This window comes from Paramormyrops kingsleyae, chromosome 11, assembly GCF_048594095.1.
Source record: "Paramormyrops kingsleyae isolate MSU_618 chromosome 11, PKINGS_0.4, whole genome shotgun sequence".
Taxonomy (NCBI): Eukaryota; Metazoa; Chordata; class Actinopteri; order Osteoglossiformes; family Mormyridae; genus Paramormyrops; species Paramormyrops kingsleyae.
The window spans coordinates 10,167,780-10,189,651 of record NC_132807.1 but is presented as its reverse complement, the minus strand read 5'-3'; the positions used below and the strand labels follow the sequence as shown (position 1 = coordinate 10,189,651).

The 21,872-nt window shown below is 46.6% G+C and overlaps 1 protein-coding gene and 1 long non-coding RNA gene across 6 annotated transcripts in view; one reads left to right on the top strand and one right to left on the bottom strand.

Annotated features, from left to right (window-relative positions):
* Window positions 1–19,361, bottom strand: part of LOC111845620 (GRAM domain-containing protein 2A) — a 95,291-nt gene extending 75,930 nt beyond the window's left edge. The window contains exons 1-9 of one of the 5 annotated variants that reach the window (XM_072718014.1): window positions 19,065–19,361; window positions 14,535–14,651; window positions 8,620–8,677; window positions 7,695–7,767; window positions 6,912–7,015; window positions 4,348–4,446; window positions 3,669–3,740; window positions 3,196–3,258; window positions 661–820 (exon numbers count right to left, since the gene is read on the bottom strand). In XM_072718014.1, coding sequence (XP_072574115.1) covers window positions 661–820; window positions 3,196–3,258; window positions 3,669–3,740; window positions 4,348–4,446; window positions 6,912–7,015; window positions 7,695–7,767; window positions 8,620–8,677; window positions 14,535–14,641 — 736 coding nt within the window. In that variant the 5' untranslated portion in view covers window positions 14,642–14,651; window positions 19,065–19,361. Of the gene's footprint in view, window positions 1–660; window positions 821–3,195; window positions 3,259–3,668; window positions 3,741–4,347; window positions 4,447–6,911; window positions 7,016–7,694; window positions 7,768–8,619; window positions 8,761–9,074; window positions 9,386–14,534; window positions 16,582–19,064 lie in introns of those variants that run through there. The other 4 variants (XM_072718013.1, XM_023815168.2, XM_072718015.1 and 1 more) reach the window with 4 other exon arrangements.
* On the top strand, window positions 9,406–14,789 carry LOC111845621 (uncharacterized). Its single transcript, XR_002838675.2, has 2 exons — window positions 9,406–9,637; window positions 14,463–14,789. It is a non-coding gene; the product is annotated as an uncharacterized lncRNA (long non-coding RNA).
* Window positions 19,362–21,872: the final 2,511 nt, after the last annotated feature.

Sequence of the window (21,872 nt, the reverse complement as noted above, 5' to 3'; positions counted from 1 at the left end):
GTCAGATACTGCAGATTTGGTGACACTGTATACTATACCTGGGCAAAACACAATATAAAATGATTTCGGTGTCTAAGGAGCACAAGCAGAAAAATTTGGGGGTATAAATTAATTTTGACCATCCTAGGCTTGCCTGTACTACTCTGAATCGTTCACTGCATAACAGATTAGGCTGTAATCCAAAAAACCTCGAGGCCACATCAAACTCCACCCCCATATTTAGAATTAGAGCACTGGAGAGCATCTCATGAGTAAAGGACCCAGTGCAGTAATTGAGGTTTCTGAGATTTAGGCACCTAGTCAATTGCGATGGGATTTCAAAAGCGTTTAATATAAAGACTGAATCGTAGAGGCATGAAGATCGCCAAACACCTTCTCTTTTCAAATATTAAATGTCAAATCAAGTCAGACAAGACATACTCTTCATCTAAAGAGCTCTGCAAATGCAATCGTTTTACATTAAGCTTTGTGTCAATGATTTGAAGAAATTGCAGGAAATGTTCTGTACAAATACAATTGTCAATTTTAGGTTCAGCAGACAAAAACCGATGTCTATCAGAATGCTGAACACAGCATGGCTGTGTTCCATGGGTTCTAGAGTGCGTCACGCAGAACCTGACTTGGCATGATGCTGCCTGTCAGCTTCCTGTGTCTCCTTACCCTGCACATCTGCATCCACCTGGAATGATGCCTCCACCGTGTTCAGGCTGGTGGTTGACTTTCCCAGGAGGTCAGGGAGCGAGGAGGACACGGAGGCCACCGAAGGCTTCCGCCTCCAGTTCAGGACCGGGGGGAACTCTTCTGGGATAGGGAACTCATCCTGAGGTCAGAAGAAGACTGGGTGAATGATAGCAGAGGAGACCCCGCAAACGCCGACCGAGGAGACCCCGCACACGCCGGCCGAGGAGACCCCAAACACGCCGGCCGAGGAGACCCCGCACACGCCGCCCGAGGAGACCCCGCACACGCCGGCCGAGGAGACCCCGCACACACCGCCCGAGGAGACCCCGCACACGCCGGCTGAAGAGACCCCGCACACACCGGCCGAGGAGACCCCGCACACGCCGGCTGAAGAGACCCCGCACACGCCGGCTGAAGAGACCCCGCACACGCCGGCTGAGGAGACCCCACATATGTCGGCTGAGGTCCCTGTAATCTGCTGTGTCTTTGTGACTCTGCACTGGATGAGTAACTGGAAGACTGATGTATGAATGGATGGAGCGATGACTGATGAAAGGATTTCTCATCACAGTAATCACTAATTGGACACACATGTAACATACAAATTAGTGCTGTCAAACGATTAAATTTTTTAATCAGATTAATCACCAGGTTGCTGTGGATTAATTTCGATTAATCACAATTAAATATCATTCATTTTTAATCTATATTAATCGCATTTCATTTTGCATGAGCAAACGGACTCAAGAAAAAAAGGAAAATATATGCACTTAACATGTTTATTGAACATCTTGAACACGAGTCGGATGCATTCCATCTGCCACAGAAGTGCAATACCATGGACCCATATCAAAAAGCAAGATTTTTTGCTTAGCCGGACAATTTGTTGTATTTAAGGTACCTCAGTTTAAATGGTCTTTATCTTCGTTCACTTACAATTAGCCCAAAATACCGTAAATCCAACAAATAATCCGACTAATCATGAAATTCTAGCCCGGTTAATTGCCATTGTTAGCAATATCAGTTGATAACACATTACGCGCGGTGCTTTACATATAAAACTCTGTAGCAACACGTCCACAGATAAGTTGGACGGTATAGTGTGTGTGGCCGATTTAATGAGCCACAAATGAGAAGTAGTGCTTAAACAGTATAAGACTACAACTTTCCCTTCTGTTGATAAAGGGCGCAGCCATCTTGGATTCTGAACTCGGGATCCTCTGTGCTGCTCCGAGATATTTCTTGAATCTCCGAGAAACGGGATCGCGCATGTCGTCACTTCCGGCTTCAAAACTCGGAATCCGACTCGGAATACGAGTTCCCAGGGCAAATGGAACTCACCAGAACTGCCCGAAATGGGTTGCCAGAGACATTTCAGGGATTTTGAGTCATTCTGCGCTGCAGATGGGTTAATTGCGTTAAAATTTTTAATCAGATTAATCATGATGATGGATTAATCTGCGTTAAACCATTAATTTTGACAGCCCTAATACAAATGCATTGATCTTAAAAACTTACTACGTTTGGGGTTGGGAACTTCCATCCTTGAAGTCAGTGGTTTACGTTTCCATTAGAAACAGCTTTACACCTGGAGCACCAGCTGCACTTACAGCTAACCTGGACACCGCTGAAGCAGGACCTGTGGTCCTCGACAAACCTGGGCACCCCATTGCTGCACTACACCGGTGCGCAGCAGCCTGCGGCAGTGCTGTGGCTACTCTAACCAGGGCTAAACAGGGATTATATCCCTGCAGTAACAGGAATTCAGTATTATGTAAAAGTACAACTAAATTTACCCAATAACCTTCATCCCACTTTAGTGAGATGTGGATGTTTTTTCTGTAAACTCTGATGCGATGAAAATAACTTTTGAATGGACACCATAAACAGTGCCCTTTATAGTGTGAAAAGTCTCATTAAATGGGAGCTCCTTCTGGATCCCATTTCAAAGCCTCTGAAATCCAAACCCAGCACAGAACTGCGTGACAGTGGAGCCTTGGAGGATTCATCATCACGCCAGTAGATTAGAGCATGGAGTGAATATGATCCAGCAGGCCGGGACAGATATTACTCAGGCAGATAATCAGATATAACTGGCAGCTGAAGGCGAAGGACTTCGGGCTCCCGGGGGCTTTAAGGAGCCCATCCACCCCAAAGCAGCCGCAGAATGACAGCTGACGGACCTGAGCGATGCCCACCTCCCTGCCTCCCCCTAGGAGGTGCTACATGAAGACAGGCCCCCCCAACACTGAGGACAGGGGAAAGACTTCACCTTACACCTCCAGCACCTCCATCACCAACCCGCACTGTAAACAAACACCCCCTGGGATTCATCTCTGGGATCCTTCTGCTACCTTGTTATTTTGGGAAGAGCATGGCCCTTGTGACCCAAATGGACCAGCACAGGCAGAACTGTTCCTTACATATGCATGCAGGTTCCGGCCCAGTGCTCAGAGCATATGACCACCGTTTCTTGCTGGGTGGCAAGCAGGTGCTGCGATGTCCCTCACTCACCTGTGACAGTGAGCTGGGCTCCTCCATGTACTGCTTAAAGCTGAGGCTCTTCTTGCCATTGACCTGCTGGGCAGAGCTGGGGTGAGGAACTGGAAGGGGGGGCCAACCAGCAGCCCCCCCCCCATGCACAGCACTGTGCAGAAGGCTTAGAAAGTTACAGGGCACGGTATTTAAATGTTTAAATCTTCATGTTGATGTAAAATTATGATATTATGTCGGTCAAAGTGTGTTAGCTTAGCCACCAAACTAACCCCCCGATTAGTTTAAACCTGCCACTGGACGTTACGTCACCAAGTATGTCTGAAATGTAAGCTATCAGTTCGGTAAGGGGTCCAGCATACACACAACATCCGCCCTTAGTAAGTCTGTATGTTTTTCCCATAAGTCTGTGCATGATAGCCATGCCCAAAGCTCAGCAAGTCTGCATGTATTTCCCATAAGCCTGTGCCCAAAGTTCAATGTCGTCCTCTCACCTGGAGGTGTGTGCAGATCCTCCTCAGGACATCATAAACACCGTCTCGGGACAGCAAGGACACAAACACATACTGTGTAGAGGACATAGGGGGGAGGGGTGTTAGCTTGTCACAAAGTGTCAGATTACTGATATATGATATACAGAAGGTCCCCTTAGCATCGACTGAGACACTCCTAATGATCCACAAAAAAGTGCTTACACAGGACAGAGGACAGCACTTGTTTTAGAACGTTTGACGCGCAATACAATTATATAACATAATCTTTTTCTTAATAAAATGAAAAGACTGAAAGCCTGTATAACATAAATTTCAAATTCCCCAGTCTTGAAAAATAAACCCAAGGAAAGTATAAAAGAGCGTTTGCCTGCGCCCAAGTCACCCTCGAAGACGGGGGCCCGGTGGGACGGGGGCCCTTCAGGGTGACCTTTGCAAGGCACACCGGGGCAGGGGGTAAAACAGGCCAAAATCGCAACTTAAGACATAAAATTAGATGTTGTTGCCACATGTGGAGAGAAACCGGATCACAAAGCTGGGCAGAAATACTGGGTATTAAGAAATTGATATTAGGGGGCTTTCTAATAAACAGCCAGGCAGTGACCATGAAGGCTCCTTATATGGGCGGCCTTCGCCGGCTCGCACCGCTCCAGTCTAACAGCATGCCGAGCCTGAGCCCCACCTTCTGGCTGGTGTCCGTGGTGATGGCCAGCCCATTCGGCACCAGCCCGGCCGTTCTGTGCTTCTTCACCAGCCGCACGGACACTATGGGTATCGCCACCTGCAGGCGGACAGGAGGCACGTTCAGGCACACAGAGTGTCCTCCCGCGGGGCGCAGCCTCAGCGCGCTGCATGGACTCTATCCCAGAATTCACTCTGCCCCCAACGATTTCAATGGCTTGGAGCTTAAGCAGCTGGGTTTACATACTAGTGGAGGAATGAACAGCTGATAAGTAAAAAAACAAAAAAGGTGGAGGGAACATAATGGAGTCAAACCTGTAAACACGCTAGAAGATTTTGCAGCAGTTTAGATCAAGCTAGGCCTCACTGATTTAGCCAAAGCAGCCCACAATCCAGAAAGCAGGGAGACGGTCCTTTGAGCAATTGGGGTTAAGGGCCTAACAGTGATACCACTCTGCCAGCAACAGGATTTGAACCGATGACCTTCCTATCATGGGCGCTGTGTTCTAACCTGCTGGGTCACATGCTGCCCCACAGGGGTTTAGAAGAGGTTTAAACCCAAGAAAAGGACCTACAGCCATTAACCGTTTCTGCTTCTCACTATAGCAGGGGTGTCAAACTCCAGTTGCGGGGGGGGGGGCGGAGCGCCATGTGTGTTCTTTCCCTCTTCCCCACAAATGATTCAGCTCAATAGCTGTGTGGTAATTAGCACAAAGAGGTGCAAGGATTTGAATCAGGTGTGTTAAATGAGGGGAAACCCGAAAATGTGCAGGGCTCTGCCCCCCCAGGACTGGAGTCTGACACCCCTGCAACAGCTTCATCTTCTTCGGAGACTTCATCTACACTTAGTGAAAGTTTCATCGTGCTGGAGACACCATCCCCAAAGTACACACTGAATGTCAGGTGAATTTAAAATGCTTGGGTGAGGACCCACAAGGCCGGTGCTGACAGTGAGCCCACAGGACCAGCTCCCGCCGGCCCGAAACGTCCTTTCTGTGCCGGAACACTGTCTGCGCGAAGGCCACACCACACGCACCTGTAACAACTCATTCATCTTCAGAACATGTTCACTGACGAGAATTCAAAGCACTTGTGTAAGTCACTCTGGCTGAGGGCGTCGGCCAAATGCCGCAAATGTGAATCTTAGCTGCCAAACTTAGCAGACAGTCACCTGACTTCCCTCACATGACAAAATGCAAACGTCGGTCGAATACAGAAGGTGCTGCCCACAAGCACCACAGAGGAACCTATTTGCACAGAGAATTGCCTCATTATGTTATTCTGAAGCGATGAGTTTAACATGTGAAACTGACGCCCAGATGCATTAGCTGACGCGCATAAGCTGCCTGAGTCTGTGTCTTGTGAACATTCCTGTTTCTCTCTGTATTATTTACCTATTATTTGTGAAATTCTTTCTACTTTTAGTATTATAATATTAATCTTAGCTTTACATTGATACAATTGTTTTAAACTAATTTTCAAATATTAATATTATAATATTAATGCTATCATTTCTGTAGTTGTAAAGCATCATTGGATGATTTTGGACATAGCAAATGTAAAATGACTTATAGAGCTGTAGTCATGTAGGCAGTTTTCTTAATGAGGCAGGTTTTTGTTTTTTCAATCCAACTATCCATCTTCCATAACTGGTTTCCCAGTAGAGTGTCATGGTGGGCCTGGAAGCGCAGGGACACCCTGAACGGGATGCCAGTCTCTTACAGGGCATACACTTACACGTGATGATCGATTTAGAGATACCAGCACACGATGGGCAATTTAGAGATACCAGCTCATCTGACTGCATCTTTATGGATGGAAGGATGAAAATGGGTTACCCAAGGTATAGTCAGGATGTGAACCAACACCCTGGAGGTGTATGATAACAGCACTAGCCACTTAGCCACCATGTCACACTCTTTCCTGACCATTTACTGAAAATATGAATGCATGTAAGGTGATGAAGGGCATGACGTGCTAATTAGGTACTCCGCACATCCGGTCACGTCCCAAACCCCCTACTCCTTAACGTCACATGCCAGCTGCCTTTGTGGGCCCACACAAGAGCCACGCTTTCTGCTAAACGGGATCCAGATGTCCATTTGCAGAAATGTCCAGAGATCTTAACAGCACATTGTGTGCATAGGGGACGCAAATTAGAGTAAATGACTGTCAGTACAGCCTCAACAGGTTATGTGTGCCGACCATTTACCATTTAAGGGCTTAGGACCCCATATTCCATATCAGAAGTAGTGTTTAGATACAGATTTATGGAATAAAATAAGGATAGAACAAATGTGGAAAGGAATATTTGTCAAATAAAATAAAGAGAGCACTTTATCAGTATTCCTAACGCACTTCACATGATTCTGCAGCATGCAGAAATCTAGATGTGGACCAAATATTTACACAAAAATTAAGTCTGAATACAGATCAAAAGGAACCACACACAAAATATTATATGAAAATTACAGTCTAAAATTCAGCAGATTCCTTCAAATTGTTTATATACTTATATAGTCAGTCGGTAGTGAATGAACCCCAGAGAGTGATAGAGGGCCTCACCTTGATATCCTTGCCAAAGAGGTTGGCATGGAAACACAGCCAGTTTCTGGAAATATAGAGGCGGCCCTGTAGCAGGATGTCTCTGAGAAGAGCGCAGGAATACACTGAGGGGGAGAGAGCAGCAGAATACAGATTAGAGCACGGGGATCCCATCAAAGGAAGCAGTGACAAGCATGTGAGCGGGTGGGAGAGCGGGCGGGAGAGCGGGCGTGAGAGCGGGCGGGAGAGCGGGCGGGAGAGCGGGCGGGCGGGTGCGCACACAGACACACACAGACACACACAGACACACTCACATAAACTTAGACACACACAGACATACTCAAATACACAGAGACACAGGCATACACACACAAAACACAGACACACACACATGCAGACAGATACACGCACACACACATGCACATACACGCAAACACAAACAGACAGATATGCACAAACAGATAGATACACTCAAAGACACAAACACAGAGACACACACACACACACACACACACAAGGCATGACAACGCCCTCCATGGGGGAATGGTAGTAAACTGGCAAAAAGGAAAAACAAACTTTGGCTGTGATTAATCCCAGGCCTCTAACCCCCCTCTGCACTGGAAACGGTGGTTTGCACCAGGCGAGGCTGCAGCTGAAAGCTCTCGCTGCTGCCTGGATGTCATCTATCAAAGTGGCTAGACCTTTGGCTGGAGCTCCGGTCCAATCCCAGCCAAAACCACCAGGCATGCTCCAGACGTGTGCGTTACCACGGCGACGTGGCGTGCCGGCAGCCGGCCTCCTTACCCTTCATGAGCGTCTCCTCCTTGGGCACGGCCTGGAAGAGCTTGTGGTACTGCGAGTTGTACTTGCTGACCGTCTGCGGGGAGCAGCAGGGAGAGGGACAGGTGAGTGGCTGGCTAAGGCCGCGCGTTGGGGGCCGGGACCGGTGAAGTAGCCCCAGCATGCTGGGCAAACCCTGTCATGCAGCCTGCCCCCCTGCCACTGCGCCACCCAGTGGGCGACCACTCAGCTAAATTTCCCCCTTGAAGAACAAAGCAAACCAACTAACTCCCAAGCAGATGGAGAGGACGGTGCCTCCTCTGCTTTGAGGCGAGTCCCTCCCTCTCAGGTCACCTGAGCTTCCTGGAGCTCCTTAGACCAAAATCATGACTCACATGGTCTGATCGAGCGAGGGGTGTGTTCTCTTAATATTTAACACTGGAAGTACGTATCCAGGCCCCAAATGACACACATACTATATTACAATAGTAACAGACATCTTTCATAATGGGATACTTTATGGACAGCTATAACAGATCCATTCCACCTTCCCCGTTTCACAACATGCAGAGCTACAAACTTTATATGACAGTTGCCAGGCTTCTCAGAAGGAAACGTAACCCTCTGCTCACATGGCGGATATACCACTGAGTAGCGGGTTATGTTATTAAGGTAGATAAATAAGGGTACCACTGAGCCATGAAGAAATTCACTCTCTGTGTCAGGCCTAAAGCTACAAGAACACAAAAGACTGTGCGCGTGTGTGTGTGTGTGCGCGCGTGTGTGTGAGTGAGTGTGCGCGGGTGCGTGTGAGTGTGCGTGTGTGCGTGTGTGTGTGTGAGTGTGCGCATGCGTGTGTGTCAGGAAGGGGGTGAGTCCATGATTCCCATGTGAGGGATGTTATCTCTCTGCGGACAATTCGGTCACCAAAATGAGAAGAGAGACTCACTGATCCACGGTAACATTTTTTCACATCCTCATGTGACAAGTTGTTGATAAGATGGATCCTGTGACACAGAAACGACAGGCTGGTCAGACACAGTCTCATCATCCGAGCGGACAGAGTGACGTGTCTGAGACATAGGGGAAGCTGGAACATACACAACAAATGCATTAAAGATCACATTTCAGCCCCAAACACACACAGGGCTCAGTATCGAACCTCATAAAAGGAACCTTTTAGATTTTACTACATCATAAACTAGAAAAGCTCAAGGCATTTTAACATGCAGACACATGCACATTGTTCAGACAGAACAGGCATTTTCTTTTGTCTTATATTTCTATACTTGCTGGAGTAAAGCTGAAAAACTGACCCAAACATTTTTATGTTTTTTGTGTTTATTAATTAAATATGCCAGAAATGCTGGACTTTGGATGAAAAGCTTGTTAGAATGAACAGACCTTAAGGATATTCCCATTGCCGCCCAGCTCCAGCCATAAGACGCACCTTCCTGAGTACTGCAATAACTACAACTGTGATCAGTTTGGACCTGGATGCTTGCTTGACCCTGAAATCCTCCCTCACACGTTTCATATTACAGTACTCACGGTCTCTCACCTCCCCTGCACCCAGTAAGAATTGGCCGTGCTTCAAAGCCACTGGTGAAACCACTTGGAGGCAATCACTGATCTCCACAACTCAGTCAGTGGCCTTTTATGGGTCACGAGCTGTCACATGACACGGTGCCTCCATCGCACGGGGTACAGTTAATCCCCACAGTACACTGAAGTGTACTGCATATACCCAGAAGAAAAAAAACAGGATACTTAACAAGAGCCAAACCCTCTGGACCAATCAGGAAACATGGAAATAAAGAGTATTATATATCTGCACAAATAGTGACTCTCCATAAAGCAATGGCAGAACATACTACGCAAAGAGACAATGCAAGTCTCAAGGCACGGAGACCCTCACAGGACAGCTGTATGGTATCCAGAAAGCAGAATGTTTCACAGTTAAGAAGGTAAATATCCAGACATCTGCCTGCATGGGTGCTGAAGGATGGGAGGTGAACTGCTCTTTTCATGCAGAAAATGCATTTTATATGGTACAGGCTTTAAGCGTAAAAACTCTCTCGTGGTAAAAGAGGACAAAAAGAATAAAACATTGCAGTGTCTAGAGCTGCTTTCTCTCATGACAGACTGCAGCCATTCTGACATACAGGGCTTGTTGTCTGTCACATTGCCAGGCCAAAATTAGAACTCAGGTGACAAGTGAGGCTGTGCTGTCCCAGCCCTGAGGAGATCTCGGTGGCCCAGAAAACAAAGTGCGAGTGTAGATGTGAGTTTCAGAGCCACATTAGCTCTCTCCCAAGCATTTTGATAAACATGGGAAATGAATAGGCTCACAGCGGGACCTACAGCAGTGTGTATGGGTGCAACCGAGGTGGGGTGTTGGCGAGGTGGTGTGCAGGCGAGGTGGTGTGCAGGCGAGGTGGGGTGCAGGCGAGGTGGGGTGCAGGCTAGGTGGGGTATAGGCGAGGTGGGGTGCAGGCAAGGTGGGGTATAGGCGAGGTGGTGTGCAGGCAAGGTGGGGTATAGGCGAGGTGGGGTGCAGGCGAGGTGGGGTATAGGCGAGGTGGTGTGCAGGCTAGGTGGGGTGCAGGCGAGGTGGGGTATAGGCGAGGTGGGGTGCAGGCTAGGTGGGGTGCAGGCGAGGTGGGGTATAGGCGAGGTGGGGTGCAGGGTAGGTGGGGTGTAGGCTAGGTGGGGTGCAGGCGAGGTGGGGTGTAGGCTAGGTGGGGTGCAGGCTAGGTGGGGTGCAGGCGAGGTGGGGTATAGGCGAGGTGGGGTGCAGGCTAGGTGGGGTATAGGCGAGGTGGGGTGCAGGTGAGGTGGGGTATAGGTGAGGTGGGGTGCAGGCGAGGTGGTGTGCAGGCTAGGTGGGGTGCAGGCGAGGTGGGGTGTAGGCAAGACATTTATGTCACTGGCTGACTAACTTCTGCAGAAAGCTAAATAGGGGCCTCGTGTGTTCTATGTCCATGAAAAACCCAGCCTTCCATCCGCCTTCTAACAGTTTATCTATACAGTGGTGCTAGAAAATTTGTGCAGTTTGTAGAATTTTCTGTACTTCTGCATAAATATGACTAAAATGTAATCAGATTTTCATGCAAGTCCTAAAACTAGACTAAGAGAAAACAAATAAATGACACAAAAACAGCATACATGTCAGTTTATTATCTGAGGAATATAATCTAATGTTACAGAACTGAATGTGAAAAAGGATGCAACCTTGCCGTCAGTAACTGGTGTGAACCTGTTGTGCAGTAATAAGTTCAGCTAAATGTTTCCAGTAACTGTCACTCAGCCCTGCAGATCAGCAAGGGGCCAATATGGGGACGGCTGGGGGGGGGGCAGCAGTGGTAAAGCTTACTGATCAAGGTGGGGCTGGGGGGGGGGGGGCAGTGGCAAAGCTTACTGATCAAGGTGGGGCTGGGGGGGCGAAGGGGGTACCACACTGGTGGGTCAGTTGGCCAAATTTAAGAAGCGTAACCGTTCTCTCTTTTGCTAAGGTTAGTCTTGAATTTTTTCATATGCTTTACTTGTTTTAAGGCACAGGAGATGTAAGCATTGTGTCTCTGCATCGTTTTCTTCTGTTAGGCTATTTTGTGCCGGTTCACTTAGCTGTGAAACCCAAGGTAGGTGTGAAGTCTCAAAGTGGAATATTCCATTACAGCCTGGATGGGAGTCAACTTCATCGATCGTGAAAATGCAAACAGACATGTTGCTATAATATAAATGATCATATCCTTAAATTATCATATCCTATTATCCCATAGCCTTAAATATCCTTAAATGTAGCATCTGGAAATACTGTCTTCAGAATTCTGCATTCTCTCAGTTCACAGACGGATATCCTCAGAATCTCCTGAGGAAAATAATGGTATAATTCTAAATTCCATCAATGATGGTGAGCCATCCAGGTCCAGAGGCAGCAAAGTCTCAATGATGCTGCCATCGTGAGGCTCCTCTCAAAGTTGGCTGAAGGTTCTGATGCTGTAATGCATTGTTTGCTTTTGACAAAATAAAATACGTCTAATTCAAGCCAAAAAGGTTAATACTGAATGCATCCGTTCACAGAACATTCTTCCTATAAGCTCCTGGCTTGTTCATTTGATGTTTAGCAGACTTTAGATGGGCAGTAATGTTCTTCTCGAAGAGTCCTGGCTTTCTCCATTGCTGTTCAGTGATCTCCTGATGGTGGACTTTAGTCAATGCAAGAGAGGCCTTTAGATCCTGGGGTTCTTTGTGACCTCCCAGACTATTACACGACCTGCTCTTGGAGCGGTCTTTGCTGGTCAACCACTGCTGGGGAGGGTAACAATGGTGTTGAATTTCCTCCATTTGTACATGGACTGCTGAGCCCAAACTCCTGAGAAATGGCTTTGTATGCTTTTCCAGTCTGGTCAGCATCAACAGCTATTTTTCTGAGGTCCTGCACTGTTAGAAAAAAGTAGCAATTTGTACCTTTGAGGGTACAATTACTTACTGGGGCTGTACCCTCAAGGGTCTGCCAGTTGTACCCTAGCTGTAGGAATATGTACCACTGAAGGTACAGACATGGACTCTGAGGAACATTTTCGTACAATAGGGGTTACATTCATGTTGTTTGTATTTTGGGGTATAAGTTGTACCAGGGGCTGTAGCCTTTTTCTGACGGTATGCTGTGAAGATGAGACTTTGATAGAGCAGATGCTCTTTTAAATAAGTGAGGGCTTCACCCGATGTCTCTAATGTCTGTAAAGTCTCAAAAATCTCTTTATCTAGATTTACGTGAAAATCTGATCACATTTTCAGTCATATTTATGCAGAAAATTCTAACTAAATTTCTAGCACCACTGCTTATGCTGTTAGCCGCTGAAACAAATACTGAATTAGCGTCACATTTGGGTGTCCTGTTCCTCAAAAGAGAGAATAAATAATCTAATTATCACATCACCTTTAAAATGTAGCGCAGAATAGCATGAATTGCTGTGATAAAGGATGAGATTACTGAGCAGATATGCAGTGGGGGGTCTGCTAGCCTGCCGGGTGGCTCACGTTGGGGGGAAATATCAGGCGCGCATTACAGGCTTGTTAAAGTGGCTTCCTCAGTCCCGAATGGGGGGGGGGGGCTGGCTAGCTGGAGCAAGCACACAAACTCTGCACAGATCCATTTCTGTCCATCCTCCATCATTAAACAGGCAGAAACATGACTTCAGCAGGAAATGTGAAGACTTCAGAAACCAGGGCTGCTGTGGTGGTTCTCACTATGGCCTCATGCCTCAGAGCAGAGTTTGACTGGCCGGCTCCGGGTTCTCTGGCCTCCACCCACTGCCCAAGAACGCCTTGAGGTGAACTGGAGTGATCAGAGTGTCTGTAGATGTGAATGGCGTGTGCCCTGGGATAGGTTGGCGTCCCATCCTAGATTATTCCCTGGGTTAACCTAAGGCAGAAGTCATGATGTCCAATAGGAATACTCCTTATCTAAACTCTTATTGGACGATCATGACTTCTAACTTAAGTTTACCCATTTATAACTGAGAAGTCCTGCTTCGTGGAATGCCCCCCTCAGACCTCTGGGACCCTGACTAGGACAAGCAATTTCAAAAAATGGATAGAATTCAGAAGCCCCCCCCCCCCCCCCCCCTGAAAAAAACCTTCCAATTCTGTCATGTAGGTCTGCTGAAGTAGGGGGTCTGTATGCACTGCCAATCTGATTGATGCTTATCGATATGATCCTTCTCCTCCCTGACCAGGCTAACCAGAAGCTCAAACAGCAGCACTCTCACTTGAATGCAAGTCTTCCCAAAAGTGTTGGGGCACACAGTCACCTGGGACAGAAGATCTAGGTTAGGGGTGGGGAACCTGATCCATGGAGGGCTGGTGTGGGTGCACTTTTTGGGATGACCTCTCAGTCAGCCGTGGATCCCCAGGACTGGAGCTGAAAGTCGCTGCTTTATTATTGGCTGGTTGAAAGGTCACCCTAAAAAGCCACACCCACACCGGCCCTCCATGGTTCCGGTTCCCCAGCCCCGGTTTAGATGAAGGCTTTTAACTGCCAGTTGGTGGAGCAAAATCTCTACGTAATAATCTCCTCCAGTTAATACTCAAACGAAAGTTTGGTGCCGCAGGATTCGGAATCGGAAGGCCCTTAGTGACGGACGGAGGGGCAGACATCCTCAGGGTCTGCTTTAGACCTCTGTCACATGACCCGCACTCTGCACATGTGGTCTTGATGTTTCCTACATGCTGGTGTTTATAGAGAAGCAGAAATGGGAACTAGGGGCGTTGCATCAACTCTTGACATACATGACATACTGCCTATATTACAGCATCGTAAGCCAGTCAAAGAAATAATAATAAAATAGTTCTCACCAAAGCTATTGCCAACACTGCGGAATGGCACCTTAAAATAGAAATTAAAAATATGTAGTTCCTCCTGAGCAGAACCTTTTTCAGGGATACCAATTGATAACTGGCAAATGCTTTGCGGACAAAATGATTTTTTTCTGATCTTAATTTCTGTTCTAACATCACACCTGACAAATCCATTCATTTATCACACTTGGTCCAGTTTTAGATTATCAACCCCTAATGTGTATTTAAGCTAATTTAAGTAGTAATTTTGTGCTTTATAATGGCACAGATAACCAATATAGAAAAGGACAAAAAGTGGGGAAAAATTAAACCACATGAACCTGATCTAAAAAAGAAAATCCAACATAAATCAGTTTGCTTTTCTGTATTGCCTCTTTAACACTGGTTTGAGTTTTAAGATCATAACAAAATGAATCTCCTGGTCTCCAGCAGGGGACAGAAGCCAACAGCTCCCCCTATCAGCCTGCACGCAGGAAGCGGCAGATGTGTGCCATGCCTTGCCTGAACTCCGTGGGGCCCTGAGAGTCTTCCTCTTTGAGGGTCTCCGCCAGGTCCTGCGGGGTCGAGAGGCTGACTTCCTCGCTCTGCTCCTGCCGCTGCTCCGCCATGGTCCTGGGCCTGTGCATGACAAGTGGAGATGCTGCCGTCTCACATGCCAAGCTTATTTACAGACACAATCCCTCAGCAGCACCCGCGCCCCCTCGGGAGGGGATATCGTTAAATGCAGCCGTGCACAATTAAAGGTGTAACAAACAACCTGCCTGGCTGCATCTCTTTCAGCCATGGCACATCACTCGCCTGCTGCATCTCTCTCAGCCACGGCACATCACTCACCTGCTGCACATCACTCATCTGCTGCACCTCTCCCAGCCACATCACATCACTCTCCTGCTGCACACTCGCCTCCTTGTTTTTAATTTAACCTGACATCCCACTGCAGAGAGAAAGGCCGGTGTTCCTCCCTCCGAAAGTCATTCTCACTCCCTCCAGAAATCCACAGAAAGGCCAGTTAAACAGGGAGCCCTTCCGCTGATGTTTACGGAGTGAAGATACCATCTATCGTTCTTATCTGATCATCATCTGAGCTGGAAGGTAAACACTGCTCCCATGTGACAGGATACACCGCTGAAAACCAAACCCAACTACAGCATGCAGAAATACATAGGATTACTCTATCTACACAAAAAACACATATATGACCTTTGCTGATGAGAAGCAGAACAGCCTGATTTTGCAGATGGGACCAGATTAAACACTGTTATGAGAAACAAAGATTATGAGACAGAAAGTGGGGGGCGGGGGAGAGGGGGCAGCAAGCCTGGCCCGACGATTATGCCTGTGGGACGCATGCCAGAAAGAAGACCATAATCCCCTTTTAATGAATTATTTTCTGCAAATCCTCCATCTTTAACGCAGCCTGACGCCTGCAGAGGAAAGCCCGGCTCAACTTTCAGGCCTTTACGGTAACTTCCATTTATAAGAAATCGGACATTTCCAGAGTTCATCCACCAAAATGCAAGGAAAGAAAGAAGACAGGCAGATGATAGATAGATAGATCGATAGACAGACAGATAGACAGACAGACAGACCATTCATCTGAAGCATTTAAAAACATGACTGAGGTGGTATTTGACATGGAGACCCATTTCCATGATAAATCGAGGGGTGCAGCAGTGAAGAGGAGTAGGAACATCACCATCTCAGCCACTTTTACAGAAACCCCAGCCTAGTAACTTCATTACTCCTGTCTCACCCAAGCTGCGAAGACTGGGTGTGAAGCACGGCCTTCTCGGCGGCGAGGGATTTACGCACATTAATCTGGAGCTGCGCCGGCTGCTGTTTGTGACCGTCCTCTGGGGATGCTCAAAAAGTAGAACGAGCGATTTTCAGGATATTGGTGCCAAGGTACAGCACACAGATAATCAGGCTTTAAAAAATACATAAAGCTCTAGTTTTCAAGCTTAAAGATAAAAAAGGCCACCTCTTGTCTGGTTTTAAGTTACTATGTCAAGAGTATTTTTGTCCTGAATGAAGAAAATACATAAATACTATGGGCATAATCCCTATAGCTTCTGGGACCCAGAGGAATTTCCGCTCAGCAAGCAGAGAAGCAGGAAACTATATGAGACAAGCATCTAAAGAAGACTTCTAGAAGCTTGTTCTACTCACCTCCTTACAAAGGCCAATCAGTGGCCAGTGAATAGCGGCAAGCACTGTGAATAACAAGTGCTGCCCAGAGACGGTGCCAATCGACGACACTCATCTCAACCCGTCGTTCGAGGTTCATGTTATTAAATACTTCATTTAAAGGTCCATATTGGCAAAAAAAGCTATCTGTGTGTTTGGTGCTGCAGTTTGAAGTGTCCAGGAGAGCTGGCACTCTGGGAAGAGGCTGAATGCAGCTAATGGAGCAACACAGCTCACACAAAGGCAGCGGAACACATGCCAGACCGCCATTACCAGAGGCTAGACCAGGAAAGAAGAAGAGGGGCAAAGAGGTCTCATTCTTCAACGGACATGACATCAGAAGGTGGCTCGATTCCTAGCACCTCAGGGGGGGGGGGGGGGGGCACCTTGTCACAGGGGGGCAGAAAGATGAGAAAGGTCTCTACGGCAACTGCAGGCCAACCAGTGTGCTTAGCTTTAAGCAGCCCTTTAGGCTCTCTATCTGGCAGGATCCTCAAGCGGCCAAGGAGACGAGCTCATTTACTGAATATAAGAGTGTAACCCCAGCCCCAGAATGCACTGCAATACCAAGACAGCCGTGCTGGTCTCCCTCACAACCACCACCCAGAAAAATCCTTATTCATCCTGGTGTCTGTTCATGTCCAACATGTGAAACGAAGAGCACACAGCCTTCAGAGGCCAGGAGCAGCCAATCACTGCAAACCAAACACCCCCGCGGATAGTGAGCATCAAAGCTCAGTGCTGCAGCCGGAAATGCTGGTGAGTAACCCCTGAGGTCTGATGGCACTACTCCAACTTTAAAGACAGAAAAATATATTATATTAAAAATCTACCTGAAAGACAAAACAAGAAAAAGTGATGACCGAGAACCAACTGAACTGAGTTCAGTTCAATCGCACTACAATATTACTATAGATTTTTATAGATAAATCTGCCCAGACTTCAAAGGACCCAATCCCACAATGCACTATGCCTGCTTCAAACACTTTAAAGCTTATGAGTAGAATTCACTTCTAATGGTTACCCTTATTTCCCCCTCCCTGCACTAAATAAAGTAATAAAGTAAAGCAATAAGCCCTTTTAGGGTGAGATACGGTTGGAGGTTCTGTTTTACTGTGGGCTTGAACTTTCATTTATATGAAAAAGAAGACATGTAACTTTGTTGATGTATCATTGTTTTCAAGCATTGCATATCAATACAAAGATTTAAAAAAAAAAAAAGAATTCACTTCTGACTTCCTCTGCGTATTTATATATTTCTACACATCATTTTGCATTTTTTTGCTACCTGTGTGTATCCTGCCTTTACTATCACCACATTTGTTGCGTTTGTTGTGCTTGTGTTGATTCAGTGTCTGCTGTTTAACATACTTAAGAGATCATTGTCATTAGCCAATGGAAAGCACCACACTGATAGCCAGGCGCATAAAAACACAGACCTGTCAGCATCAGAGCCAAAATTAGGGATGGTAATCATGCACTGAAAGATGCCATATTGATTTACAAGCCAGATAAAACTCAGGGCGGCAGATGACAGCAGCTTCGCTTGAATCCCAGAACTATCCCTTTAAAATTCCATTAGCAAAATTGGGCTCATTAAGGATGCAGTGATGAGCCACTGTAAGAGGTCTTAACAGGGTTACCCACGGCCCCGATGGCCAGCCCCGTCTGCAGGAGGCTCCTGTCAAGCGAGGCCATCATGCAGGACGCTGCCAGACATTCCTGATTAAAACACATTTAGCAGGTCGTCACCAGACCACCCGAAATCCAATTATGTTAATCCACTTACTCGGCTCTGCAGCCTCTCAGCTCCAGTCGGAACCAGCAAAGCGTTCCTTCCTCCATCTTGCCCCATCAGCATTTTTGCCTCTCGCCTAGCAAATCTACCCCTGACAGCCACTGGCCTTGCCACACACCAGTTACAACATCAGACACAGCGAGAGCTGAAGGAGCGGGCTGCCCTCCGGCGACCCTCTCAACAAGAATCACTCCTGCTGCTGTCCAACGCCATAAATAGATCTTTGGCTGATGGACGGCGTGCTTTTCAGATGCAGGGGGGAGAAAGGTCACCTTGACAGAGCCCAAAAAAAAAAAGACGCCAGACCATATCTGCTCCTGGTGTCCATCTCCTGCCTGCCAAATGGCAAGCATGTCCTCATCAGTCAGTAAAAAATGCTTCATTACTTCTGTCCCTTTCTTGTCCAGTGGGGACACAGCGTTCATTAACTGATCTACACTCAACAGCGTTCGAATCACTTTAATTCCCAGATTCGTTTACGTTATTTCCGACATTATTAACAGAGGGTTTAAAAACAGTAAGGCACACACTGGTAAGCTCATTACCCCCACCCACTTCCTTCTTACGAACTTTTATTGAAAGCTAAACATCCTTTGAAGCGATTCTTAGGTAAATCTTACTGTGGTGCAAATTTCCGCCACCAGCGTGAGGTGCTCATAGTGAAAGAGAACATCGGGGGCGCGCAGATCTCATTCTGCACCACCACACTTCTCCGACAATGTTTTCAGTTACTCTAATATAATATAACGTTCAGGCAGATATAATTAAATACCATTCCCGATTAGTCGGCTCGAGTGAACAGGAGGAATATAAATTAGAGATATTTATACACCTGAAGTCATGGGGCTTTTATTATGCTAACACAAATTCAAAAACAGGTCTGAGTAAAACAAGCTTAATATAGGTAGTTCAAGAGAACTGCGGTTTTTGATGCACACGTAGATTTTCCTCTGATTTCATTTCAGTACATTTTCTTATTCACAAACCCTGTGAGCAGCGCTTCGGCTGCCTGACCGCCCGCTTCCAGCGGCTCATCATAAACTTACCCTCAGCGCGACAGGTGATCGCCCAGTAGCGGCTCATGTCTCCCGCAGACTAGCGAAAGAAGTCCGGGTTCCGCATCTCTGGCACAAGTGGAAGGAAGAAAGTAGAGAAGCCGACGAGGAGAGCGCGCTTTCAATTTCCTGGACTGACGGACCGGGGAGGTGGCAGGCAGACGGGCACGCAGGCGAGCAAGCAGACTGGCACGCAGACAGGAAGGCAAACAGACGGGCACGCAAGCACGCAGAGGGGAAGGCGAGCAGGCAGGCATGCAGACGGCGGACTTGTTGCACTCAGCATCCCCGACCACAGTGGGCGTGACTCGGGGGCGTGATCTGTAGCTTGTTGTCTTAATGCGTTTTTAATTACACGACTATGCATTTGAATTTTTAAACGACACTTTTTTGTGCGGTGTATTACGGGTGCTGGCTCGTCTTTGTTGATTTAGCTTTTGATAAGATGCTTGAAATTTTATCGAATAGGCTATATTCGAATAGAATTTAGTTTTAACAATGCAATCAAACTATGGTTTGTGAAGGTACCTTGCATTAGCTTATAGGCCTAGTCATTACGAGCATACCGATAATGTAGACGTGTTATGTCACATTAACAGATGGTAACCATTTGTAGCTTTGCTTTGAAAATCCAGAACGCTCATATTTGTACAGATGTGAATTCAGGTTTTTAAAACAACCGTGCCAGAATCAAGTAATTTCTGGATTCCTACCAAAGCCTGGCTTTTGTGGTCATTCAGACGATCCACCCTCCTGAAAATGTGCTTACATTCATAACCAAAGAGAGTTTGTATTATGGCTTTTTGATCTAAAGAAGCAGGATGCCTGATTTCCAAATTTGTTTAAATAGATAAGTGTCATCTGCACCACCTGGGGTTTTGCCAAACACTGAACTTGTAGCACGTGCGCTTCTCTCAGAAGAGAGGAAATTGATATTTACAGACAATATCATCTTATGCTTTGGGAGAAAGTATCTGCTGTAGTATAGTCTGTGGGACACCACTGAAGTTCAAAACGTTGCTTTGAGAAATGACAGACAACCCCTTGGGGGGGGGGGTTGAGGGTGCCTTCACCTCCTGTTCCTGTAAATCTCCTGCGTGACCGTCATCCCTGGTGCTATGCCTCATATGGAGATGGAGATAGAGAGTAATCCCACAATCAAAGAAAGGAGGGAACAATCGGTGTAGATACAAGAACCAGTTATGGACTGCAGACTATGCAGTGAAAGCTCCACTGTAAGAATCTATGTAAAGTCACCTATCCTTCACTTAACCTTTATATGGGTATTTTTTAACAAGAGAAATGAAATGCTCGATAAATATCCAGAAAAGACTGCTTTTGACCAATGGCAATTCTCGTGTCCTTTTCGATGATGGAGGTGTCCCCCCTCTGTTACCCGGATTGGAACATTCCACTGGAGCCTCAGGACTGGGTGTGTAAATTGAACATTCCATTAAGTCCCAATTTTCCACTGTACTGCCGTCATTCAGCAAGAAGGAGCTTGTCTCTTAACACCAACTAGCCTCACCACTACAAACCGTAAAAAAAACCATTGCCTCAGCGCATCTCCAGTTCACACCCAGCCAGAGCTGGGGTCGCCCCATTTCACAACTTTGTTCTGCTAAACCCTTCTTGGCAGAATGTCTTGCCACAACAATATTCTCTCTTGCCTTATGATTCAGATGTGGGTATATTTTCAATTACACCAAACTTCTGTTGACCAAGATAAAGAATTCCTTACAAATTCATTGATGTTCTTCAACTATCCTGCTAAAGTAGCCTCCCCAACATCTACAGCACACAGTTTACATCGATATACTTGCAGCAGGCATTGAATGGGTAAATAGGATAGTGGTGTTCTTTACAGCAACACGCAGGTGTGTTTAATCAGATACATCCTGCACATTTTGAACAGCTCAGGTTTCTCAGCTCTGCTAGACCAGTAATGGATACATGATGATACAAACTTAAACTTCCGTGTCGCAGTACAGACAGTCTGTCTTCACTACACAAGCACAACTCAAAAGGTGTCTCACCACCATCCCGTCCCCACCAGCGGGGCTTCGGGAAAAGACAGCGCAACGGAACGGCCAAAGCCTCACACCCTCATCTGCGGCTCAGAGTCCCTAAAGATCCGGCTCACGCTCCGCATCCTCCACTGAAGGAAAAACACCCAGTGACATCATGCTTTTGCAGAAATGAATCATATATAAGCTCCGATTGTCTTCATCTTGGATTAGAATTGAGTCATGCAGTATTTCTGTACACATTTAAGCAAAGACCTAGACTGGTTCATTTCATGCATTAAGCCATAACTCCCCCAACACTCTGCTCTTTATTAAATTCAAAAAGAATCAGATCAAACATATCCATTAAATGTTTTTGACACATGGAGGAGATTTGAGTGCTGCAGCTTTACAGAGGGATGTTAGGAGGCCCCATGACACACTCTAAATGCACTTAAATGTACTGGACATGAGTGATGACTTACTTTCCGCATCTGAATCTAAAGCTGCCCTCACCTTCTAGAGCAAAGGAGGGAAATCTGCATCTCCCTTTAATAGATACACCTAAAGGAAGGTCACAGCCGCTATTTTCTGGACCTTTCGAGGAAAATTTCCGACTTGTGAAAAGAGGCTGAGGGTGAAAAATGTCACCAATGACATGGCTACAGGCTTTTCAGAGGGCACTAAAAGTGTAGGCAGCACTGCAAAGGTTTTGTCGAAATCCAAATATTGTTCAGTTGTGTCAATATTTTCGTACTATTTTCCAAATAACTGGTGTCAATCAACATCGAAT